Source organism: Perca flavescens, chromosome 22 (assembly GCF_004354835.1).
Source record: "Perca flavescens isolate YP-PL-M2 chromosome 22, PFLA_1.0, whole genome shotgun sequence".
NCBI classification, from domain to species: Eukaryota; Metazoa; Chordata; class Actinopteri; order Perciformes; family Percidae; genus Perca; species Perca flavescens.
Window position 1 is genome coordinate 20,689,990 of NC_041352.1, and position 25,689 is coordinate 20,715,678.

The 25,689-nt window shown below is 38.8% G+C and overlaps 2 protein-coding genes across 4 annotated transcripts; both read right to left on the reverse strand.

The window, feature by feature from the left end:
• Positions 1-3,843: 3,843 nt before the first annotated feature.
• anxa13 (annexin A13) lies at positions 3,844-14,624 on the reverse strand. 2 transcript variants are annotated; one of them, XM_028569097.1, is made up of 11 exons: positions 14,499-14,624; positions 13,256-13,331; positions 13,058-13,152; positions 12,747-12,914; positions 12,489-12,522; positions 10,656-10,735; positions 10,342-10,410; positions 10,160-10,261; positions 6,775-6,850; positions 6,351-6,463; positions 3,844-5,220 (listed from the first exon to the last, which is right to left on the reverse strand). In XM_028569097.1, the coding sequence occupies exons 1-11, from the start codon at positions 14,511-14,513 to the stop codon at positions 5,101-5,103; spliced, it is 948 nt and encodes a 315-aa protein (XP_028424898.1). In that variant the 5' UTR covers positions 14,514-14,624; the 3' UTR covers positions 3,844-5,100. The 2 variants fall into 2 exon arrangements, with proteins under 2 accessions (XP_028424898.1, XP_028424897.1); XM_028569096.1 differs by having other exon boundaries at positions 12,747-12,917; positions 14,499-14,623.
• LOC114549010 (uncharacterized) lies at positions 14,513-24,633 on the reverse strand. Of its 2 annotated transcripts, XM_028569098.1 has the most exons (9): positions 24,546-24,633; positions 23,307-23,446; positions 22,996-23,101; positions 22,774-22,828; positions 19,809-19,897; positions 18,744-18,821; positions 18,542-18,643; positions 18,296-18,418; positions 14,513-17,774 (listed from the first exon to the last, which is right to left on the reverse strand). In XM_028569098.1, the coding sequence occupies exons 1-9, from the start codon at positions 24,594-24,596 to the stop codon at positions 17,730-17,732; spliced, it is 789 nt and encodes a 262-aa protein (XP_028424899.1). In that variant the 5' UTR covers positions 24,597-24,633; the 3' UTR covers positions 14,513-17,729. The 2 variants fall into 2 exon arrangements, with proteins under 2 accessions (XP_028424899.1, XP_028424900.1); XM_028569099.1 differs by lacking the exons at positions 18,542-18,643; positions 18,744-18,821.
• Between the last annotated feature and the right edge of the window lie 1,056 nt (positions 24,634-25,689).

A 25,689-nucleotide genomic window follows, 5' to 3' on the forward strand; every position in this document is an offset into this window, starting at 1 on the left:
TTTAACTGAGCAATTGCAGTCACTATACAAAGTTTGTATTGCTCTTTTGAAGTATTGACCGAAACCAAAAAATTCTAACACATCAAATAAAATACTATGCTTTACAGTGTCAAAGGCTTTATATATGTCTATGAATAAAATGTAGCTGTTGTCTGTTATGTAATCCTTATAGTCAATCAAATCTAAAATAAGACAAATATTGTTACTGATATGCCTTCCTTGCATAAATCCAGACTGTCAGTCATCTATAATTGTGTCTAGACATGCCTTGAGTCTTTGTGCAAAAATGTGAGAATAATTTTGTATCATTATGAATTAGGGTTATGGGTCTCCAGTTATCAAGCACAAGTTTATCTTTATTAGGTTTAGGTATCAAGGTAATTATACCCTGACACATAGTTGGTGGAAGTTTGCCAACGTCTATAGCTTCTCTGAAGACGTGAAGTAAAAATTCAGAAATATGATCTTGAAATACCTTGTAAAATTCACCAGTTAAGCCATCATTACCGGGGGCTTTATTATCTTTCAGTTTACTAATATTCTTTTTTATTTCATAGAGTGACAGCGCTTGATCACAGATATCTTTTTGAGTTTGGTCAATACTTCGTGCCTCATTTGTTATAGAGATGAAAAAATCAGATGTGTTAAAACTGCCATTTTGCCCGGAATATAATTTTTTATAAAAGTTTTCCACAAAATTCGAGATTTCAGGGGGATGTTCTGATATCTGCTCTTTAATCTTAAGTTTATGTATATTATTCAGACTGGCATTTGTTTTTTCCAGACTATGAAAATATTTAGTGTTTCTTTCACCATGTTCCATCCATCGCCGTCTAGACCTGATAAAAGCCCCCCCGTGCTAAATATTGGTACACATTTTCCAACTCAGATTGTAACTTATTGATATCTGTTTGAGACATATTGTCTTTTTCATAAATAGTAATGATATTGTTAAGTAATCTGTCTTGTTCAAATCGTTTCTCTTTTGCTAATTCTTTACCCCTTTTAATTGCCATATTCCGAATTTGAAATTTTGCATACCGGTATTCCCAGTGTTGAACATACATTTTTTCTTTTTGAGCTTTCCTCCAATTGACATAGGGAACAGATCGTGCATTGTCGTAAATCCTCGTACAACAGCGCATGCACAAACATTTTGCGCATGTGCAGGACGGATCGTGCAGGCAGAACGGATCGTTGTTTATGTTTATTGACATAAATATAAGATCGTGTACCGACTGTCAGTACCCGATCCGTTCCAACTGCACAATCTGTTCTGCGCATGCGCAGGATGTTCGCGCATGCGCTGTGGTACGATGATTTACGTTTAGCCTCCACCGGGAAGCTAACGTTAGTTTAGCTAATAGCTGATTTGGCTAACCGCTAGCTGATTGTAGCGGTCTGCCATCCGTCAGCCTCCACAGTTAAGCTAACATTAGTTTAGCTAACAGCTAATTTGGCTAACCGCTAGCTGAGACAGCATGCAAACTTTTCAAAGACCCTCAAAATAAAACTTCAAAACAAACGTTAACATATATAACAGCTGTTACGTCAGTTCTGCTTTACTTGTGCTCAATTAAAATACAATCACTCAATACTTGTCTTTATTGTTACTGTAAAGTCTTAATTTTGCTATAGCCTGCTTTTCCCATTATGTTTGACTTAACGTTATTTTAGACTGAATCTAGCTGTCCGTTCTGCCTGCACGATCCGTTCTGCGCATGCGTTATTTGTCGGCTAGCAGTTAGCCGAATTAGCTGCTAAACTAACGTTAGCTCGGGTGGAGGCTAGCATGGAACAGATCGGGCAGCGATATTACGAATCCCACTATGGCCACGCCAAGACCCGCCCTTCAATAGCGTTCACACACTACTATTGGCCAGGCGTCCATGCATACATGTACAGGTCCTATCCCCTGACCAATCCCCTAACCCTAACCTTAACCACTCGAGGTGAAACGCCTAACCCCAACCAATCGAGCTGCTTCGTAGGGTGGGTCTTGGCGTGGCCATAGTGGGATTCGTAATTTTGCGATCGGGCAGGTCGTAAAACGGTATTATCATCTGCGCATGCGTGAACATCTTGCGCATGCGCAGAACGGATTGTGCAGGTGGAACGGATCGGGTACTGACACCGACTGTCGGTACACGCATTGGGTACACAATCCGTTCAGCCTGCACATGCGCATAATGTTCGCGCATGCGCTTTTGTACGAGGATTTACGACACTGCACGATCTGTTCCACGCTTCCGGTCGACAGCCAAGCTAACGTTAGTTTAGCTAAAAGCTAATTCGGCTAACCGCTAGCTGAGACAGCATGTAATAACTTTAAAAGACCCTCAAAATAAAACGTAAAAATAAACGTTAACATATATAACAGCTGTTACGTCAGCTCTACTTTACTTGTGCTCATTTAAAATCCAATCACTCAACACTTGTCTTTATTGTTATTACTGTAAAGTCTTAATGTAGCTGTAGCCTGCTTTTCCCATTAAGTTTGACTTAACGTCATTTTAAGACTGAATCTAGCTGTCAGCTAGCGGTTAGCCGAATTAGCTGTTAGCTAAACTAACGTTAGCTTCCTGCTGGAGGCTAGCCATAGGCTAGCGTGGAACAGATTGTGCGGGTCGTAAACAGTAATATCTTGCGCATGTGCAGAACGGATCAACAACCATATATATGTCAATGTCAACAACTAGTACAATTGTCTGGGGAGGCGCCAGAGAGCACTGACGCCACTGTACCATTACGTTGCCTTCACTGGCTCGACGGAAAGTCGTAACTCTCAAGTATATATGAAACCTTATGGAAGAACAATCCACACTGTGAAAATACTCTGTTACAAGTAAGTTCTGCATTCATAGTATTACTTGAGTGAAATACAAGTACATAAGTATTTGCACCAACATATAGTACCAAAAGTAAAAGTACTTATAATGCAGAATGGCGCATTTAAGAATAATATTATATCACTGGATTATTGATGCAGTATTTTATACACATTATAAACATCACTAATGTAGCAGCTGGTAAAGGTGGAGCTTATTTTTATATAGTTTTGCCAGGTTGCTTAATGATCCATAATAATAGGCTACATAATACTACATCACTTATTAGTTGATTTATATTTTCTATTAATGATGTGAATCTGCATTTACTAAGCTAGGAACTAATGTTGCCAATTTGGCTTAATGTCTTAGAGTAATAAGTACAGTATTGTTACAGTATTATTTCCAAATGGTTAGGGATTAGTATATATAAGTATAAAGTAGCATAAGAAAATGAAATACTCAAATAAAGTACAAGTACCTCAAAATTGTAGACTTACTTAAGTACAGTACTTGAGTAAATGTACTTAGTTACATCCCATCGCCGATATTAAAAAGTGACTTCTATGTAGATATTTTTTAATTCAATTTGTCCCAAATGTTTGTATTATGTATTTACATTTTTAAAATATATTCTAAAATATATTTTAGAAACTACGCACTATCGCTTTAAAGGGGAATGTCCTTTTATGACTGTGAAGTGTGTGTTTTTATAGTCTATGGTATGTTTGGACTATGCACTTAGCAGCCACTGAATGTTTGATAAGGTTGTCATGGAAATCATACTGACTTCATGGGTTGCTGCAACAACTGCATCATGCATAAGCATGAGCACTGTGGCAGCTGTTACGAATACTTTAACTTCACAAAAACTTTGACTTTAGTATTTTATTTATTTTATAATGTCCTATTTGTCAATCCAATTCTATGTATACTGATATAACACGTTTAAAAAAAAAATTGCATTACTTTATCAGAGTCAAAGACAGTCAGAGGTCAAATAAACCAGACATGATGAGGTTAAAGAGAACTTTATTTGCAGGTAGAATAAAATTCTTTGGTTAGAGAGAGAAACACTAGTCCCACTGATAACTCCAACTGATGTTTTGCTTGATTTGTTCTAACTATCTCATGTAGTGCAGTTCAGCTTGTTGCAAAAATGTTTACAATAGTGGTACTTTTAACAAATCTCAGCTGCCTTATAGAGACACACAAATGACATCAGACTACCTAGATGTTAAATGTTTCTTCTCATATACCCTCTGGCCTACCTAGAACAGTAAACTAAATTATATATATATTAAACACTCTACTGTGTTAGTTGTAAAATACAAAAAAATACATATATATATATAACAAGGTGAGGTGTATTTGGATTTGTCAAGTTTGTAGTAGAGGATACAAATGCAACATGTACTGTAAATCAATATAAAGTATCTGATGAAATATATACGCTCTTCTGCGTTTCATACAAATCCATTCACATACCATTGCATATCCTTCATGATACCAGCTAAGATTCCTTCAATTTAAACTTTCACATTCCTTCATTTAAACGCACGTTTCAAGCCACATGGAGTGATTGCATTGGTTATAACAGCAGTGAAGTATAACAGTCACTGAGTTTGGGGCATGGAGGGTGAAAGATATAGAAAGAAGCATATATAGTATAGCATCGTTATTTGATCTAAAACAGTATTAATACTTGGTTACGATGGTAATAATCAGAAGCAGAGACATACTGAGGCCATAGCAGATTTTTCCCAGTAAACAAACATGCTTACAATGCGATTATCCTATCAAGCCTCACACCACTGGAATTAATTTACACACTCACTGTAATTTGTTTGACTACAGTCAGCTCCTGGGAATGTATTCATTTTGGTGCTTGTTTACAGTGACTTAAACTTACATATCACTGTGTAAAAATGCTGGTAAAGGTGTTAAGGACTGGAGCTAAAAATTTACTAAGAAATGGGCAGTCATTGACAGACAGAAAAAATGAGTAAATCTAGTTTGTTGGAAACTTTTGTAATTAATGCCTGTGGAAAAAGTTTAAAAAGAGAGCCACCCAAATTCACAGTAACTCAGATTTTGACATGGGCCAGGTTAATTGTTCTATCACTTCCACCCTCCTGCTTTCTACATAACGTCACATAGAGAGACTGTGTAGTATTAGTTTATTAGACAGAAAACAGCAGCACCCTCAGTATAAACATACATGCTGTCTCTGTCTCTGCCTCTGTTGTCCACATCCGCCCTTAACAGACTTTCAGTGGCAGATGGCCAGGAGGAGGCGCTTAAAGTCCCCGCTGCACTCGTCCTTCAGGGCTTCCTTCAGAGACACATCGTACTTCTCCAGGTACATGTCTTTGATGGTCTCCAAATCGTACTGTTGAAAACGAGAAAACAATATCATATGATTTAATTTGACCTTTTTATACAACTTTGATTTTCCCATTTTTCTTCTCCATTGCATATTTGCTGTGTAAAATCTTTTTGAAATGCAATACAAAAATGTTATGTATACTGTGCGAGAAACACCGATTTCATAATCAGGGAAGGGGATTACAGAAACTAGATTTCACTTTCCCATTTACATGTATAATAAACCAAAACATTAAACAAGAAAAATATTGCTGTGACAGTAGGGCAGCAGGATGAAAAAACATTGTTACACATAGTAGTGCAATATCGTACTGAAAATATTTGAATTTTAAGTCAAACACTAAGTAGCTTCTACAAGCCTAAATAAGTTGGTTTCAACATCTAAATATTTGTCAAATTCTGACACATTAATGCTGAAAAAATAATAATCAAAATTGTCATTTTGAATCCTCCGACAAAATAATGTGGGGAGGCAGAGATCTCGGTCGTCTCTGTTATCAAGCAGATTTGACAGTAAAAAGGTTACCAGTGGTGTAGTCTACGTGATACACATGTATACGCAGTACACCCACTAAGAAAGATCCAGGATATCCATATACCCACTTAAAAATGCGCAATGGCAGGTAACAACATACTTTCCATTATAATTTTGATATATTTTGAAATGTCATGTGTTTTTCTTCTTCACATAGGCTAAATAAAAGGTATTTCCACCGTAAAACCGGTGCATAAAAGTGTATCAGAATGCAGGAAATGAAGTATTTTACACCCGGACCCACATTATGACATGCCCCCCGATTCTGGCCCAACCATATACAGTACAGTATACCCACTACAATACATTAGACTACACCACTGAAGGTTACTACAGTGCAAGTAAACGCGCATCTTCATAGCCTGTTTTCTCCCAGTTACCCGGTAGTCAATAAATTAAATATTGATCAAATAACTTCAAGTGGTGGTTAAGTACCAGATCTGAGCTGTGATGTCGTATCTGTAGCTAAACTACACAAAAATGAGTTGCAGAAAACAAACCTCAGTGGTATTGAGCTTTAACCTAACTTATCCCACAAAAAGAAAAGAAAACCGCTTTTAAGATTTGACTCCGCCCGTTGGATCTCTTCATGCAATTACCTCAGAGCGACACACAATGATGCGAATAAGGGTGTCCTCGTCAGTGCCCGCTCCTTTCATTGCGTCGTGCAAACGTCTGGCAAAGTACAGCTGCGGGTTCTTAGCAACTCTCACTGGGGGGAGGAAAGAAAGGCTTTCATTAACATTCACCACTGTGAATACCCTGTGTAGACATTCAATACAGTCCGTTTACTCTACACTTTCCTTCCTCTGACATTGTTTATACTCATAGTGGTATTATATTTTACCATTATGATTTTGTGGTGGGTGTTTCAATTTGAATGTGACTTAATATGAGTAATCCACCATCTTATTCGTTTTGTGTCATCTTTCTTGGACAATAAAACTAATTTCAGGTCTGAATTCAGTTCATAGATGGAGTAAACTGCATTTTAATACTCAACATTTTGAAACTCATACTAACCAAGAGCGATGTAGCATTTCTTCAGTGTCCCAGAAGTCTCATTCTCAATGGCATCCAGAATTTCAGTTCCAGAAAGCTATGAAGAGAAAATAACTAGTTGAATCAAAGCACTGGCAAAGCTTTAAGCCCCTGACACACCAACCCGACCAACCGTCGGCAGAAAAGGCAGTCGGACTGATCAGTCGGCTCCCTGAGGTCCAAAAAGTGCCTAAGAACACACTGAAGCGACGCCGACTTGAGGATGTAATACGTCTCCATAACAGCAGGCGGCGCTAATCGGTATTGTCGCCCAAAAAATGAAAACTGGCAGCTGATTGGACGAACGCGTCACGTGGGTCTGGCTTCTCCCGGATTTTTCAACTGGGCATAATGCCGGCTCGTTCAGAATATGATCTCATATTTTAAGAAGATAGTTCACAGAAACGTGTTTCTGAAAACATTTTAAGCGAGAAATAGGCCGTGCAGTTGCTGAATCTGTCTTCATTTCAGATTGACAAAGGTCAGTTTGAAAGATTTTCGTCAGATTTTGAGAGGCTTAGTCACACTCATCCTGCTCGTCATTTCCGGGTTAGCACTCCACCAATCAGATTGGTCATGGAGTCAGACTTCCTGCCCTCCGACGCAACAAGTCAGGTCAGCCGACAGCTCCTCGGACAGACGAAAGCACGGAACATCGGCCGATTATCGGGTTGGTGTGTCACTGCCTTTAAAGTGGTAATGTGCCCCAAGAAAGCCTCCTGTCCTGCAAAGTCTGTCTGCACGTGCACAAGAACCAAAAACACTTCCTAAGCATAATGTAAGACACCAAAACCGAATAATTCACATGCTGGCTGAAGATGAAATCAGGTCAGGTCAAGTCAAGTCACTGGCAAAGCCTTAAAGTGGTAATGTGACCCAAGAAAGCCTCCTGCACTGCAAAGTCTGTCTGCACGTGCACGAGAACCAAAAATACTTCCTAAGCGTAATGGAAGACACCAACACCGAATAATTCACATGCTGGCTGAAGATGAAATCAGGTCAGGTCAGGTCAGGTCAATTTATTTATAGAGCACATTTAAAACCAACCTAGGCTGAGCAAAGTGCTGTACAAAGTTATATTATGTTATAAAAACAAGAAAGACAATAAAAATATAAACACGATGAATATCATACAAACAACACGCTTCTATACAAATGTCCCTAAACTAAATCATACGCCAAAGAATAAAAATGTGTTTTAAGACGAGACTTAAAGATCTCGGCAGTAGAGGAGGACCTGATATGAATGGGAAGTTTGTTTCAGAGTCTCGGGTCAACAATGGAGAAGGCACGATCACCCTTTGTTTTCATCCGAGACTGTGGAATAGCTAAAAGGAACTGATTAGACGATCTTAGGTTCCTGGAGGAGTGATGTAGGGTAAGGAGATCAGCAATATATAAAGGGCCCAATCCATGTAATGCCTTAAAAACAAGTAATATTACATTAAAATTCTATATTTGACCGGTAACCATTGAAGAGAAGCCAATATCGGGGAGATATGAAGAGGAGAGCATGAATAAGTCCACTCCAAGTCCTTACGACAGAGGAAGGATTTTAGTTTAGCAATAGTCCTGAGATGAAAAAAGCTACATTTGACAACAGAACTAATTTGTTTGTCAAATTTGAATGCTGGGTAAAAGATGAAACCTAGATTTCTGGCAAAAGGGCGCACACTTGAGGCTAAAGTCCCCTAATTTTTCGAAAGTTCGTCAACTGAATTTGGGGGGGCCAAACAACATTACTTCCATCTTACTCTCATTAAGTTGGAGAAAGTTTTTAGCCATCCAGCACTTAATGTCTTTCAGGCAGTGAAAAAGGGACTTTAAATGGGTAACAATTCAGAGAAGCAGGGCATAGGATTGATTTAGAAGGGTCATGATCAGTAGGTGAAATACAAGATCTGATAGTGTCAACCTTGTTGATAAAAAAGCTCAAATATTGTTCTGTGATTTCAAACGTAGCATCAGGGAGTGCAATAGCATGATTTAGTGCAGTATTTTTGCACTAAAAATAATTTTAGGGCTACATTTTTAGCTATGATATCAGAAAAATGCTCTGCTTTAGATGCTTTGACAAGGCGTTGGTAGGATACCTGGTGATCTCTCAGTATCTCATAGGACACTTGCAGTTTTTTTTTTTTTTTTTGCTTTTCTACACTTTTGTCTAAGGGCACGAGTCTCACTGTTAAGCCACGGTTGGGCTTTGACTTTGGGTTGCTTCAGTTTAAAAGGGGCAACAATATCAAGAACATCTGTGACAGTGGTATTAAACCGAGTAACTAGCTCATCTGTAGACAGAGAGGCGGAGGTTATCTCTGTAGGGCTAGCAAAGGGACAAGCTATGAAAGCATCAGAAAATTGCCTCGCATTGAACGGGTTCAGCGCTTGGATGTAGCGATCTGGCAAGCAAGGTTTAGGTAATGGATTAGAGAGTGATGCATTAAAAATTAAAAAGCAACATCCAGCTCAATATATAAAACATGAAAACCTAATGACAAAACAAGATCCAGTGTATGACCATGTCAGATTGAATGAGTCCACAAGTTGTAGAAACTGGCTAACTAAAGGCTTTGAAGGACAACAGACATGGATATTAAAATCACAAAGGATTAAAAACTTTGGGGGGGTATATACACCAGTGCACAAATCAGTGGGCAGGACAAAGCTTAAATGCTTGCACCTCAAAACTAGTGTACTTATCAACTGGCAATTGACGGCATTTATAGCGATTTTTGAAGACTGTTGCTAAACTCCCACCCCTGCCAGTGGATCTGGGAGAACTAAAAAAGTCACAATCACCAGGGGAGAAATCAGCGAAAGGGCTTATATCACCAACATGCAGCCAAGTTTTCGTGACAAATAAAAAGTCAAGATCACGAGATAGAAAGAAGTCATTTAAAATTAATGTTTTGCTCGAAAGTGAAAGCACATTTAACGATGCGAATTTGATAGGGATTGTATCCACAGCCCGCGCTGATCCTATTCGATCATTTGAACAGTCAAGGCAACGGAGATTACCAAAGTTCACTCCTCGTCTTCTGCTGGCCAGGGTAGTGATGATGTCCTCGGATGTTTATAATTCTTGTGGGAATGATAATGGAGGTGGGGGTATAAAAATGGATTGCCCTGTTGGACTGAGGACCAGTTCCCTGACTTGTGTAGGGTCATGCTCTAACATTAGACAAGTTCTGTGAGGTGGGTATTTATAGAAGGTAACAAGGGAGAGTAGGCAGTAACTGACAGGGGGTAACGTATGCTTCTACTGCAGTAGAGGAAGAGGGGTGGGACTGGGCCATGTGCTTGTGCACGTGTGCGCAAGATGTAAACAGTCAGTCTATCTATGGACAGTGTAAACACCCAAACCTACCTGCTCATATATCTTGAAGGTGGCCTGGAGCTGCAGGTAATTTCTGGAGGCCAGGACGTAGCTGAAAGTGGACTCATCTGTCCCAAAACGACCCTCTCCAGCCTGCATCAGATACAGCAAATATTAACATTGTTCAGGATGAATGAATCTGCTATGAGTTCATTATTACATCGAAACAGTACCTCAAACAGGCAGGTAGCATCTTGTTCAGCCAATTCCTCATCCACCTCGTAACTCTCATCTCGGTTGCCCTGGAAGACGAAAAAGTAAGATCACCTATGCTGTGTAGTGAAGACTTTCTGTTCTGCTGAAGCAACTGAAGCCACAATCCAGACACGCTCTTGTGAGAGGTTGTCTGGATTGTGGCCAGTGTGTGTGAGTGTGTGTGTATTCATAGGAAATGATTGGGCACAGCGAAAGTGAGCTAGATTTCAGTCCAACAGCAGACGGGAGGAATTAAGTTACATGAGTGGAGTAGAAACTCAGGGTCACTAACCTGCAATAGAGCTGTCAGCAGATTCCTTACATCCCCGCTTGTGTCTCCCTCAATATCTGCTTCAAGGTCACGCTCATGCACTGAAAAAGGACAAGTGACACTGTTTATTTCACGTCTCAGTATTAAAAGCAGAAGCCCACAACTAGATACTCTTGTACCGTCCGATACAAGTTTGTCACGTCCAGTCTGTTTTTAAATCTCTAAGTGTATCATTTTTCCCTGATGTTGACAACAGCAAGCAATATTTGGTCTCGGGGCTGGTCTGAGTCATACTTGTAGCGTTGCCACTATTCCGTCCGAATTTATGGCACTATGTCCATTTAGTTTGACTGATTATATGGCTTGGTTGAGTCCGACGCCATTCTGCGGTGTGCTAATTCTTTATAACAGACTGCTACTAAGTATAAAATGCATGTGTATATTATCAATACACAGGGTGAAATGTGGCAAAAGCTCGGCAAGAATTCCTATTGATTCAATGATAAATGTTGTTTTAATGCTTTAAATCCTATTCTCAACCGACCAAAGAGCTAATTACTTAGCCAGCACAAAGCATAGACTAGACTTCATTCCATGGTAATTTAAATAGAATGAAAAATAGAGTTTAGTGAGAAAAAAAAAAAAAAGATTAAAAAAATAAAATAAATTGAGTAATTTGAGAAGATATTGGTAAATATAATAAGCTATCTGCACTGGTATCATAATGACTTGGAAGTTACCATCAGCTAATACTAGGTTAGCTAACCAAACCTCTGTAGCTATCTCACCCTAGAAAACAGCAAGCTAACGACAACCAGCTGACAACCTAATAAGCTCACTATGGTGCAAGCACAGGCACCAAAAGTATCTTTTTCCCAGTCAGTCACTTATTTAATTATTAACCTTACAATGCCTTACTAGAAAGTGACAGTGACAAACTATTATGTTTGGAATATATTTGCAAGAATTATAGCACTCCTTTCACACATGGCTAAAGGCTAAGAACCCCTTGAGTACTGAAAGAAGATGTTGGTAAATATAATCAGCAATTAACAATGTATCACAGTGAACAGGAAGTTGCGGCAGGATGGGCCTTGACTAATCAAAGCGTAACTGTAAAGGGACAAGAACAATAGCAGGCTACAGTATTTACGGATGCAAATGAGTCACCCATAGCCACCCATCACCCATAGCATTTCCTCCAGGGTTCATAACACAAGAAAGGGAAATAGTGACATTTGGCAACAGTGGGTGAGATGTACAGTCATGTGGAAAAATTAGGACACCCATGCTAAAGTTGACTAAAAAGAGGAATAAAAAAAATCATCTTTTGGAAATTGATCTTAATGCCTTAATTAAAAAAATTTTTTTAAATGTTTTATTTCAGTTAGCCTAACAGCTGGTTTGATTTGCATTGAGAGATGATCTTATGGAAAGTACCCCATGCCAATCTCTACGTATGGTGAAGGGTATGTGATGATGTGGGGCAATTTTAATTCCAAAAACCAAGGGAACTTTATCAGGATGCATAGTATCCTGGATCCATGAAATAACTGGCCTTTAAAAATAAAAATCTGCCTGCCTCTATGGGAATTTAACATAGGGGTGTACTTACTTATGCCCCCTTTATTTTAAGGAAGAACATTTATTTATTTACAATACATTATTCATTAACAAACAAAATTGGTGTCCTAAAAGGTTGAATTTTTCCTAATTTTTTTAATTAAGGCATTACGATCAATTTCCAAAAGATGATTTCTTTATTCCTCTTTTTAGTCAACTTTAGCATGGGTGTCCTCATTTTTTCACATGACTGTATGCAGTAATAAAAAATCATTTTGCGCATTGGCTTACCTTGAAAGTAGCATTCCTTGAACATGGCAATGTCCTGTGTGAAACAATTACAGTGAATAAAAAGTTAGAATATTCTACATGAATACATAAAACATATTGAATTGTTTATATATCCTAATATATTCTACATGAATACATATATAAAACATATTGAATTGTTTATATATCCTAATATATTCTACATGAATACATATATAAAACATATTGAATCGTTTATATATCCTAATTTAATGTGATGCTTTTTGATGTGTGACTGACAGCGTTGGTGGCGGTGCAGAGGATCTCCACCAGGACGTCTTCATCAGTGCCTGCTCCCTTCATGGCCTTCCTCAGCTCCTTCACAGCAAAGACGACGGGCGGGTCCAGCATGGCAAGGATGGCGTTCTCAAAGCTCCCAGACAATTCTTTTTTCAAAACATCCACCAACTCCTATCACAGAGAGAGACCATTTAATTGTGATTGGTGAAAGGGGAAGAAAAAAGAATATATTACAAATAAGAAATTATTAAAAACTGTATTATTATGGTAGAGATTATACGGTATTCTGTGAATTAATGAATGGCACTCACATCATCATACTTTTCAAAATAGGCGGATTTAATTTCCTGACGCTGAGCTGCGCTGCGGTTTGCCAGGATGTCAATGATGGCCTGCTCATCAGTTCCTGTAGAGAAGACAATACAAAGACAGATGCAGTACACTGTAAACACTGTAATACGCAAGTAACACTTACAGGGACAGAATCTCATTCAACTTTCCCAACTTACCAAACCCTTTGCAGGCTTTACGGATGGCCTTAATGTCAGCCACGACATCAAAATCCTCATAGTGCACGATAGTGGGCTGGGAGAATAACAGAAGATTATGTAGATACAATATGAAGCAAAAAAAACAACTTACTATAATAACTGAGTTAATTACATCAAACTGAATGAAGTTCAGAGGGGTTCGTGATAGCAATGTAGGAGCTGGCAGATGGGGGAGGGGAGGACGATGACACAATGCTTTGGTTGAGGAATTCAGGGCCACAAGTCTTTAAACAAACTTGGTGGGGGCCACACGAATAGCGGCATTAGCCAAAGTGATGTCCTGGGGCCAACAGGGGTCTGAGAATAACTATACCATCCCCAGTATTAAAAAATAAAAGAGTTTAATGCCTCTTTTCTGTCCCATAACAAGGAGAATGTATAGTAAATGCTTAACAAAATCTTCACAGAATCAGTACTCCCCTAACAATTTTTTTTTTCCTGAATATGAAGTTAGATGCTTTTGAGTACTTTTAGCACTTCTACTTTACAATTGTGAATCAAAAATAAATCTGCTTTAGTAGGCGGATTAAGCTTTTTTGTTATGTTTTTTACTGTCCCTTTGGTGTAATTAAAGTTGCCAAAGAGGTAAAACAATAAACACGTTAACACAGAGGCACCAAAAAGGCAGACATCGGACAAAAATGGGACACCCATCCCTCCCCCATCGTTACTACCGGTACTACTCATTCATCTCCACCATGATCTCCACGCACACACATAACGGTGCTGTGATGAATTCCGCAGGGGAGTGGTCCTTTTCCTCTGCGTAAAGCCAGACACGGCTCTGTCACACGGTGTCATTCGCGAAGTTTAGCTGTCATTTAAAGACAGCTAAAAAGTGTAGCTGTCATTTAAAGAAATCACAGTATCGTGAATCTGACGCCATTACTCTCGACTTCAGTTCAAATAAGAGATTAACCACGAATTCGCCCTGACGTCATATGATATGCGCAGGGATTGATGGCGAAAGAAGCGTTATATGTCCGATCCACGATGTAAAACAAGCGATGAATACAATATTTAACTGGGAATTAACCCGGAAATCGAACGTTTATTTTGGATTCAAATCTTAATCTGTCAACCCGAAACTCGCACTTGGAGCAGAAGCCCAAACTGCTGACTGTTAAAGATGTTCTGTAACGTCTGTAAGCTAACTGTTATATTGTAGCTAGCGCACACGGTTTCAGACAATGGTACCTACTTGACAGTTGCCCATTTTGAGGATGTGTTTTCCGGCTGCGGCTCGTGATCTGTTGGAGAAAAAGTCCTAGTTTGGGATACTTGTCCTCCTGGTTCAAGCTGCGGCCCAAAAAGAAAAAAAGTCTACGGTCCCAAAGCAGGCAGCATGTGACGTCACCACGGACTGCGCACCGTTAACCATTTCCATCCACAATTTATCTCCTAATTTTGTACCTTTTCTCATCGAATTTAAATCTCTACTAAAGTCACTTTAGATCGTTGGATGACAAAAAAAAAGTATTAAAATTGTGGAAACTGTTGAGCTTGTTTCCCCTGAAACCACTGACTAATTGTAAATTCATGTTTTCATGTACCTCTTTTTATTTATTTTTTCTATGTAATGATTCTGTTTTTTTTCACTGTTTGTATTGCTTCGTATGTTTTTATTTGTATCTTCATAAGTTTGTACACGTGATGTTCATGTGCTACTACTGTTTACCTGATTCTCTGTGTACTGCATTTTGTCAATAATACAAAAAAAAACAAAAAAAAACATTTCCATTCACAATCACTGTAGTATCCCAGGGTCAGTGGGTGGAAAGAGTACTCAGATCTTTTTCTCAAGTAAAAGTACCACAGTGTAGAAATACTTTAGTTACAAGTACAAGTCCTGCGTTCAAATCTACAAGTGCTGTATTTAAGTACAATTTGAAAGTGTTTTACTTGAGTATTTCCATTTTAATGCTACTTCCACTTTTTAATCTTTTTTTTTTTTGCTGCGCTTAGGCTATTTGACAACTTTTGTTCATTTTCAGATTAAGATTTTTCATACAAAATATAAGATAACTTTTTGTTCCCCTTCTCAAGTCATTTTAGTCTATAGTTGAGTAATAACCTCTTTCCAATGAAAACAGTTTCAAGGATTTTCTAAAATCAAGTATCATTTTGTATTATAGTGCAGCAGATGCAGTGCAGTACAAGTTTACTTGTAAGGGAGTATGTTTACATTGTTGTATTATAACTTTTACTTAAGTAAGGGATAATTCTGCCACTACACTGACTACAAGAGTGGATGTGGTTTAAGACTATACCACTGTAAAATCTAAATAAAAATCCTTACTAGGTATATTAGTAAATATAATACTGATAGATAATTTTGGTATAAAGGAGGCTTTGGTAAGTTACCACTGAGCCTTAAAAGAAATATTGCAGTTTATAAACAGCATGGTGATTAGTGGTCAGAGTCCTTCTTTTCAACCAGATGACACAGGATCAAGCCAGAACCTTTAGGCATCCTTCAGCCCTACTTTACTTTTTTTTGTGTCCTTGAGCAAAATGCTGACTCCCCTGTTTCTGCCGTGGTGATGAAATACTGCTGACCATGACCTCTGACCTTTCTGGACATGGGGTAACCGCTGCTGTTCAAGCAAATGCAGGTGGAAAGTTTCTGTTTCCGTGATAAACTCCAGATCCTCCGCGACACGGAGGAGAAAACACGTTGATGAAATGCCTTTTAAAAACTGATTGTACAGTTGTTATGCTCCTTTTTCATCAAACCTTAATTCACAAAATAGTAAAAGCACATAAAGTTCCAACTTGTTGAATAGTTTCTCTGCTTTTAGTATACAACGTCTGCATGAGACAACAATGACCAATGAGGTCCGAATTTAGAGCTCCACAGTATAATTACCAACCTTGTAGCCTAACCATTGGTATCTCACTGTCCCTTACAACCAGCCCTACATCATAATTACTCACCCACTGAGGAGGAGAGCTGCTGCTGCCCTCCGCAATAAAGCCCTGCCTATGAAAACTAAATACATGAGAGAGTCTGAGTAAACTGTTCCAAATAAGCGCTTGCTAACATCACACTAACAAAGCCGTGCAATTAGATGAGGATGAGTCATCTCTCCTCACTATGTACTTATCTGGAAATTACCTGAAAGATCAATCAGGGAAACATTTTGGACAAAGTATCTTTTCAAACAATATTCTAGAAAGATGTGACTCAGTTAAAATAACAACATATATTCAGTTCATCAGTAGCATTTAAACCTGTAGGAAGACAACTTTTTGACTGAACTGTGTAGGCTGATGTAATCTCAAACTTTCCAGCAATCAATCTTTGCAGTGTGTGTTTGTTGGTGTGTGTGTGTGTGTGTGTGTTAATCAACCTCTTGTTCACTGATTGTTGCTCTGTCATGCAGCTCAGTTGTTGAACATGTTGTCCTGTAATTATAGGGTTTCTGATTTGATTCCCAGACCCCTCCTAACACCAGAGCTGTAGACTTAATCCACACAAAATAACATTTAAAGGAATAGTTCGACATTTTTGGAGAACATGCTTATTTGCTTTCTTGCTGAGATGTAGATGAGAAGATTGATACCCCTCATGAAGCTGGCCGGTTAGCTTTGCATAGGTGGATTTTGTTACTTTTTGACAGAGCCAGCAAGCTGTTTCTCCCTGTTTCCAGTATTTATGCTAAGCTAAACTAACCTAGTGCTGCCTCTGGCTACGCATTTGCTGTACAGATGTGAGAGGGGTATCCTATTCTCATCTCACCAAAATGTCAAACTATTCCTTTAAGACTTAACCTGAATTTGACTGCTGCAAGACTGTATACTTTCTAGTGATTATTAAAAGGACTTGACTTTGATGCTGTTGACTTGCATTATGGGAATTGTATCCAGTGTTTTTGGAGCTTGACTCATACTAAAGACTAAAAGTCAGGATATTTCAGCCTCTTTTGCAGCTTTGATTTTGACCATTCTTATTTAAATCTGTCTTTTCTAAGTCCCCCAGCTAAATGGAAGTATACAGTAATACTAAATCACTGAGTACCCCTGCATGCAAACTGTGAGTTGACTTGCCCTGAGGGACTTAAATCCATTGTTTTATATCTATGCTTAAATCATTCTCACACTCCCGGAGAAGAATCGATGCAGGCCTCAAGTCCATTCTTATATTGTATATGGTATGCAAAGTGGAAAATGTTGATGTTCATGCAGCAACACACGCAGCTTGTTTCATGTTCTTGAGTTGTTCATACTCTACATGTTTCTGTTCTCTCCGTCTGAGTTTATTGACATTCTGTAATTCTTTGCCACCATCAGAATTTGCTGCTGAAACAGCCCAAATATCTCTATGGCTGCAAAGCTAACATTACTTGAAGACAAAAGTCAGAAAGTGTTATTTGCCTGGCTGCTCCGTAGCTCTCAGTGGTCTCGGATTGGGGATGTTATGGTCTTCATTTCACGGGCGGTGGAAGGGGGTCCCACTGAAGCCTTTATCACGGGTCTGGAAACAAAGACAGCATTCAGATGCGCCGGCCAAAGAAACAGGCTGTAATGTGATGCTGGCTGAAAACCCAGACTCATGTTTAGACCTCAAACACAACTTGTTTAGAGCCTGAACAGCTCCTGCTGTTAAGAACCACAGACAGAGGTTTGAGTTTCAGCTGCTACAAGACGAATGCAATGTGTGGAAAGGAGGTCAGAACGGAGTTTTACTTACAAAAACATTTTCGGGCGGCAAGGCTCTGCATGAGACTCAAGTCTCAATGGGAGCAAAAGTAAAGAAACAATTCTTGTCAAGAGAACTGAGCTGCCTGCCGCTTCTATCCTAAATGACTACAGAGGCAGTACTGTGTATGATGTTAACAGCACCACAATCCTCATTGTTACACAAGGATTTGCGTGGCTGCAGACTCTCTTTCAGTCGCTTTTCTGTCAAAGCCAGTGCGATCAGGAGACCTCCAGAGTACACTAGGCTTTTGTTGCATGAAACAATGCTCTGCAGATAGACGGTGCATTGTTTACCTGCTCCTGGGGTAAAATCCCGGCGTCGCCGAGGCTTTTGGTCCGTTTCACTGTGCCCAGGTGGTAGTTTGGGGCGCCGCATCCTGGCATCCCCCAGATGGTGTTCCGCATGGTGTCAATGTGCTGCAGATGGCAGGAGAATTGTGACACCATTAATGAACACAAAAGTAATCTACTATCAATCTTCTTGTGAAAGAACCAAGGCCTGATTAACACTTTATTACATTATTTTTGTTATAAAGTAACCTTTTGTTCTTCAACAGCATTTCTACTTCTCTCCCTTTCCAACTGCTGTTTCCTCTCCTCTACCTGCCGGCTAAGGTCTCTGTAATACTGGCTTTTTTTTTCCTAAAGAAAAACATGAAACAAATGTGACACAGGCACATTCTTAGAAAGAAAGTTTAGTAATGTCTGGTTTCTTTATGCAGAGGAAAGATGATATAGCGACCTCTCTGATGATGCTAGCCGACCTCCCGTTCAATCTTTGGGCTTCTTGCCATTGAGCAGCTGATACTGAAGCTCTTCCCTGGAACAAACTGACTCTCAGCACAACCTGTTTGCTCGGTCTAAGTTGATGTTGTGGTCTAATCACAGCTGAACATGAATCAACACCTCCATCTAGTGGTCAAATTCACTAACAGTTTCAACTTGCCAAAAATAGGTCTGGTAAGAGCCTATAAATATTTTTAGTATTGCCAACAAATCCCATGCAAAGACCAAACCAGCAATGAATTGATCCCATTGACAAGTGTTGCCTGTGTAGCCTGATGTATCTTATTCATCTGTGCCGTAGGGCTCCATTGTTCAAAAACGAATACAAAAAAACATCAGTGAGCCGCATTGTTGCACTGGATCTGAATCAGAATCCGGTTTATGGCCAAATATTTTCACATACAAGGAATTTGCTTTTTGGTGCATAACAAACAAAGTGAGAGAAAAATGAAATTAACAATATAAGCAAGTAATGCAAAAAAAATCAAGCGAAATATATAGAACAAGATTATAACAAAAATATAAAAAAATATAAAAAAATATGTACAATATGTCTGAATAAAAATTAAATAGCTGTGCAGTTTTTTTTTTAGAAGTGGTATTTTGTGCATAAATTTGCAAAAGTTCACAGTATAAAGTATAAACCTTCATTAGGATGAACACTGCCACTATAGTTTATTCTGGGCCAATCCCACATACACCGTCCTGGTGCTGGGCACAAAATGCGTATTAATCCTCTTCCAGAAAATAGTCCTAGCATGGTTCGCTCTTGTTTGAGTAAGATTTTCTAAAAATAAAAAAATAAAAACTACAGTTCCCAGCTGTTTTAGGGAAATATTATATATAATTATCTTCAGTAGGAAGCAATGTTTTTGAGGCTGAGAGCCACAGACTGGCTGGGAAAGTCAGAAAGTATTGAGAGACGGACTAACACATTGTGGTTTGGGCTTTTTGTTGGATTTGTTAACACTTACCAACTAGAAAAAAAAGAAACAGCAGCAATTGTTGCTATAAAACATACAGTGATAGATGCATGGACTGAAGAGGGCCTCCTGGGGTCAGTGCTTGCCAGACTTACAGTCCCTGTGAGTGTTAGTAACGGCAGAGGAGCTGAGGAAAAAGAATAAACAGGAAATGGTCAAACTCAACCGAAATTACAGGATATTAGGTGTTGTTATATATTTTGACATGTGTGTTAATTACCCTTGTATGTGTGAGAATATCTAGAGCTAAGACAATTAATGGATTAGCCAGTCAACAGCAAAATAATAAGTGACAATTTTGACAATCAATTGATTCATCATTTATCCAGCAAAACAAACTTGAGTTAAAGGCATCTCAAATGTGAGGATTGCTGCTTTTTTTCATTGTAAATACAATATTTCTTTTGGTTTTGGACAGCTGTTGGACAAAACATGCACTTTAAGGTTGTCACTAAAACTTGTTTCTGATATTGTATAGACAAACAATAACATTAAGATTAATTTAATAATGAATATGTGTTAGTTACAATAGTATCCAGTGTAAACTACAGCGTTATATTTGATCCTCATCTTTCTCTGTCATCCAGTCTTTTTGGTTTATTGTGAATTTCAAGCCCCTTCTGAACACAATATGAGTTGAAGCTAAATTCCTCTTTGGTGAAATATGTTTTAAATTCCAAACCGTAATAGCACGGCCGAGAGAAAGCAGGGATTCGCATAACATGAATCAATAAATCTATTTCGTAACCCAGACGGTCTCCTCCAAAAAGCCTTTCTATGAGTTATCCATTTGGCTCCCACTGTAGTGAAGCGCACTCATAATAAGTTGTACTATGAGGCTGACTCATCTTCGCGCTTCCCGTGAGTGGAGGTGTGTGTGTGTGTGTGTGTGTGTGTGTGTGTGTGTGTGGGGTTGTACTGTCATAAAGGCAAGTCAGCCTGATGATATAACTACTTCAGTGATCTGTAATGTGGATTTAATCTCATCTCTGTTCTCCTTTAACCATAAACACATGTCTTCTTTATTTCAAGTTAAAACACAGACCAAATACAACACTGGTATTTTATTTTATTGTTTATTGTTATATTCTGCATAATGCTGACTGTATATTCATTACGTTCTCACTGTTTTACCCACACTGGGATTATATTCTTCATCATGTTGTGTTCAAGCTTATTTACAGTCATTGTGCATATTTGTAGTCCATGATTGAAGCAGTTTTATCCGTGAAGTGTAATGACAGCTCATACTAATTCACACGTGGAGTTTCAAAGTTCATTCTTGAAAGTGCTTGAGTAAATGATTTAATGAAGTTTCGTAAAGTGGCTTTCGATCATAGAAGATCTTCCTCAGGATTTCTTAAAATAATAAAAAAAAAACATCTGCATTTTCTCCCCAAAATGGAAATTTGAACATCTACAATTTCATGACAACAAGGCAAACTTCATCTGCTGATGAAGATCATGTGATATGACCAAAAGCACCAGAAGAAACTAGTGAATGTTTTACCGTCTAAAGTCGGGCTGTACCTACTCTATATTCTTCATGTTCCACTTACTGGATTTATGCAATGCTGCAGGAAATTCCGTCTCTGATCCTTCCGCTTTCTTTGTGTTGGAATTTTAAATTCGGTGGATTAATGAGGACTATTGTTGACTGCTCCTCAGATCTCTGCAGGGTAAATTGAGACAGCTACTGTAGCTAGACTATCTGTCCAATCGGAGTTTTCTCTCTCACAGCTATTTTGTAGTGGCTCTGTGCGGAGTTTAGCACCGTACAGCATTCTGATTGGTTTAAAGAAATGCCATTAACCCAGAGCATGTTTTCCTCCCATGATCCCCGAATGCTTTGTGGAGTAGCCAGAACCTCTTTCAGCGCGCTTTGGAGGAGGGTCTGGCAAAGTGAGACTAGGTTGTACTGGACTCTCGATGATTTTACTGGTAATATTTAAATATTAATATAATCTTTTCAAGCAGTATTGCTAATTGCACAATATGCATTTTTGTTGATCAAATTGTAAGAAAAAAAACGGACAATGAATAGATTTCTGTCAAATACGGAAACACAGACTCATTGCCTTAACTGTACGCAAACCAATCATGCTTGCTGTTGTGCGTAGTCACCCCCCAAAGGTCGATTTTGAGTCAGGAAAAACCCTGCAAATATGACATCCTTCTAGGGCTAGGTATCGATAAACTTTTTCGATACGGTTACCGATACCAATACGGTGTCTTCACTACCGGTTCCTGATCGATACTTTTTCCAATACCAATTTTATAAAATCCATTTTAACAAAATTAAATTACAAGATTACACATTACGGCACACATCTTTTTATTTATTTTCCAGCTCCTACTACGTGAGCCCCGTCTCTGTGCGTAACGTAGAGTTTATCCTGTCTGCCTCTACGACGTGTAACGTTAGACAGCCAATCATAGACATTATTAGATCTTGGTAGAAGCATGCTGCATGCTTATTGGCTCACTGACTCTGATGAGATTTACTCCTTAGGAGTTGAAATTGGGTATTAAATGACAAGGCACTTTTCAATACTCAATACTTTAGAGGCAATTCGGTCGGTGCTTAAAAAGTATTGAATTCGGTACCCATCCCTACATCCTCCACTGTTTTGGTTTCAGATTTTCCACTCCCTGCTGATGGAGAGTTCACTTCAGGCATCATATGATCCAAGATCACCACTGTTTGAGATCAGGGCTTAGGACCAGGCAAGTTCTTTCACACCAAACTGAGAAAACAATTCCTTATTGATTTCACCACGTCATGGCTGCATTCTTTTGGCCACATAGTGGACATTTGCTTGCTCATGTCATACTTATTCGATTGCCTTCTGAGGCCTCTTAGTCTTACTTGCAATAAAGTTTCATTTTGTCTTGTTTGTCAAACATCATGAATACAACATCGCACACACGCAGAGTATGATTCATGTATTTCCAGCACAAACGATTGAGAGTGAATGACTAACAGTGTGTGAATGATCTCACATTGGTCCTTGAGAGAGGCCGCCTCGTTCCCATCAGTCAGCTGCCTGCATGCTACCTGGAGGCAGGAACGGTGAAGATAAAGCACAGTTACCTTCTGGAAATTGCTGTAATTGAGTGATTAAGACCGGTGACGTCAAATGAAAGCCGTTTTTTTTTTTTTTTTCTTCTGAATGAACGCTCGATTAGCCTTCATTTACACACGTCGGTACGGCTGTGACTCACCAGCGTCCTGGCCTTGGGCTTGGCGCCTGGCATCTGTGTTTGTGCTGCCGCAGTCGCTGGTGAAAGACGGAGTGGTGATGGTGATTCAAAAAGGCCATTTCTGCACCTGAAATCCAAACAAATTGGATTATTAGATGAGTGGACCTGCCTTTGTCCTTTCGTGATGCCTCTGCTTTTGCAAAAGTGTTGAGGCCATAATCATCCTCATGTTCATCATGGCTGTGATGAAGAGCCCTGACATAATCACATTCATTTACTGAGCTAAAGTACATCTTTGGTGTTGAAGAACTTGTTGTTGTTATGTCGCTCACCTGAAGGCTTCACCGTCCTCACACGAGCCCGAAGAAAGCTCGAACAACATTTCGGGTTTGGATGTTTTCACCCCCCCCACTGTCAACTCAACCCTCTCGCTGCTGGACTCCTCACTTTTCACCTCCACATTTCTCCTGCCCTTTGGAAATCACAAAGCCAGGCAACAATGTCGTAAACGTTTGCGGAGAAAAAAACAAAGCCTATTGCGATTTTTTTCTTCCCAAATTATAACTACCAGGCTGAAATAGAACAGACAGGTGTGTTTACTTGCAGCTCGAAATGTCTGTCATCTGAAACTACAAGGTCAGTTAACAGATTCATTTTTTCCAAGCACTTTTTGCTGAAAAATTGGAACTAACATAAACATCTTGGAAGGGATTAGCAGAGAGCAATTAGTCAACTTGATCGACAGAAAAATAATCGGCTACTATTTATGAGTATTATTTGATATTATATAATTGAAATTTTATATTAAGTAAATACTTGGCAGAAATGCTTTTTTCAGTTTCTTAAATATAAAGATGTCATGCTTTCTCTGTTTTAAATCATATTAAACTGAATATCTTTGGATTTTGGACTGACAAAACCTTAGACTTTGAGAAACTGGGATGGATATTTTTCACTATTTTATTTATCGATTAATCTAGAAAATATTCAGCAGATTAATTGATAATGAAAATAATGGTTGGTTGCAGCGGTACAGGGGATACAAGTGGATGCGGTTGTTCCTTGGAGAAAACAAGTGGCAGAGAAAGTGGAAGGAGTAGCTACATTAAAACAAACTCTGTAAAGTGCCAGGTTAAAGCACAATAACTCAGAATGCATGTTAGTTTCCCCCCGAATACAGTCCATTGTACATGGATAAGGCAACCGCCTACACATGTACAAACCATTGCTGATCCAGATGAGCACTGATGCCATTGTGGTGGTGACTTCTCATCACATGACATGTTCCTTAGATATAAATAAACAGATATAATATGCCTCAACATGCTAATGCATAAGTACTACTAGTTGGTAGTGACAACAATGACAGTTACACGCCTACACAGATTTAATTAATGCAACTTCTGCTAACGTTTGCCTGCATTTTGAGTCGATTTTTGCGGTTATTTGGTGTTTTCTTGCAGACTGTCATTTCCGAAAATAAATATTACATTTTAAATACAGATTTAGATTTTGGGCTTAATAAACCCCAAACATTCACAACCGCGACATGTTGCATGTGACATATTTACCGTTGATGTGGTGGTTCGAGCAGACTGCGAGCGGTGAAAGTTTGTAAACATTTAAAATCAGCAGAATGATGACGAGTTCACGTCATCCTCCCCTGACGTCACGACGTAGAGTTCTCCCGCCGCTAGGGGGCGGGGCAGAGCCGAGCGTCGCCTCTCAGTCAGATCATCATTATTTTTTTTATATTTGTATATAGGCCTATTTTTTACATTTTTCTTGGTCATATTTTATACTTCGTTATTCTGCCTTTAACAAAGTTGGTAAAAAAGAAAAGTTGGTGTTTATGTGAGTTATATAAAGGAAGAAACAAGTGTTTATGTTATAGTCATATCATACATTTTTCAGACTAGTACTTTAGTATGTTTTATGTAGTCTATTTTATGCTTATGTGTATCCTATGTGTGTAATCTTTGTTTCATCCAACACAAATTTGAAGTCAAGCGTGGCAGTAAAATTCCAACCTCAGCTCCCAGACCTTTAATGCTCCTTTCTTTTCATGCAGTTTATTTAAGAAGCTGACAGTGCAAATTAATAAAACGCGTGATTATACATGGGTTAAAAATGCCACAATGCCGTTTTTCTTACTTTCTTCCTTTGTTGTCTTTTCCTTCTTTTCTTGTGTGTGTGTGCGCGTGTGTGTTGTGTGTGTGCATGCATGCGTGTGTGTGTGTGTGTGTGGATCAATGTACATTACATTACATTACATGTCATTTAGCTGACGCTTTTATCCAAGCGATAAAATGTCTGCCATCTGAAACTACAAGGTCAGTTAACAGATTTTAACAGATAATTTTTTCTAAGCACTTGTTGTTGAAATATTGGAACAAACATAAACACCCTGGAGGGGATCAGCAGAGAACGATTAGTCAACTAATAAGTCGATCGACAGAAAAATAATTGCCTACTATTTATGATTATTAAGTAAATACTTTGCAAAAATGGCAGAAATGCTTTTTTCAGCTTCTTAAATATGAAGATGTCATGCTTTCTCTGTTTTAAATCATATTAAACTGAATATCTTTGGGTTTTGGACTGGCAAAACCTCAGACTTCGAGAAACACACATACACACAAACACCAGCTGTGAACTTGCAGCACATCTTTGTGTTTTTTTGTGAGCATAGGCCTTTGTGTGTGTGTGTGCATT

Bases quoted from the DNA above. Each gene is read 5' to 3' on its own strand.
- anxa13 (XM_028569096.1), bottom strand. The intron at 10,411-10,655 runs GTTAGTGACCCT...TTCGTCTTCCAG, and splicing joins TGCTGACAGCTCTATTGCAG to GGCAACCGAGATGAGAGTTA. The intron at 5,221-6,350 runs GTAATTGCATGA...CGTTTTCAACAG, and splicing joins TCATTGTGTGTCGCTCTGAG to TACGATTTGGAGACCATCAA.
- LOC114549010 (XM_028569098.1), bottom strand. From the start codon at position 24,596: ATGTTTACAAACTTTCACCGCTCGCAGTCTGCTCGAACCACCACATCA. The intron at 18,644-18,743 runs GTCGCTATATCA...GTTTTTCTTTAG, and splicing joins CGGCTAGCATCATCAGAGAG to GAAAAAAAAAGCCAGTATTA. The intron at 18,419-18,541 runs GTTACTTTATAA...TGCCATCTGCAG, and splicing joins ATGCTGTTGAAGAACAAAAG to CACATTGACACCATGCGGAA.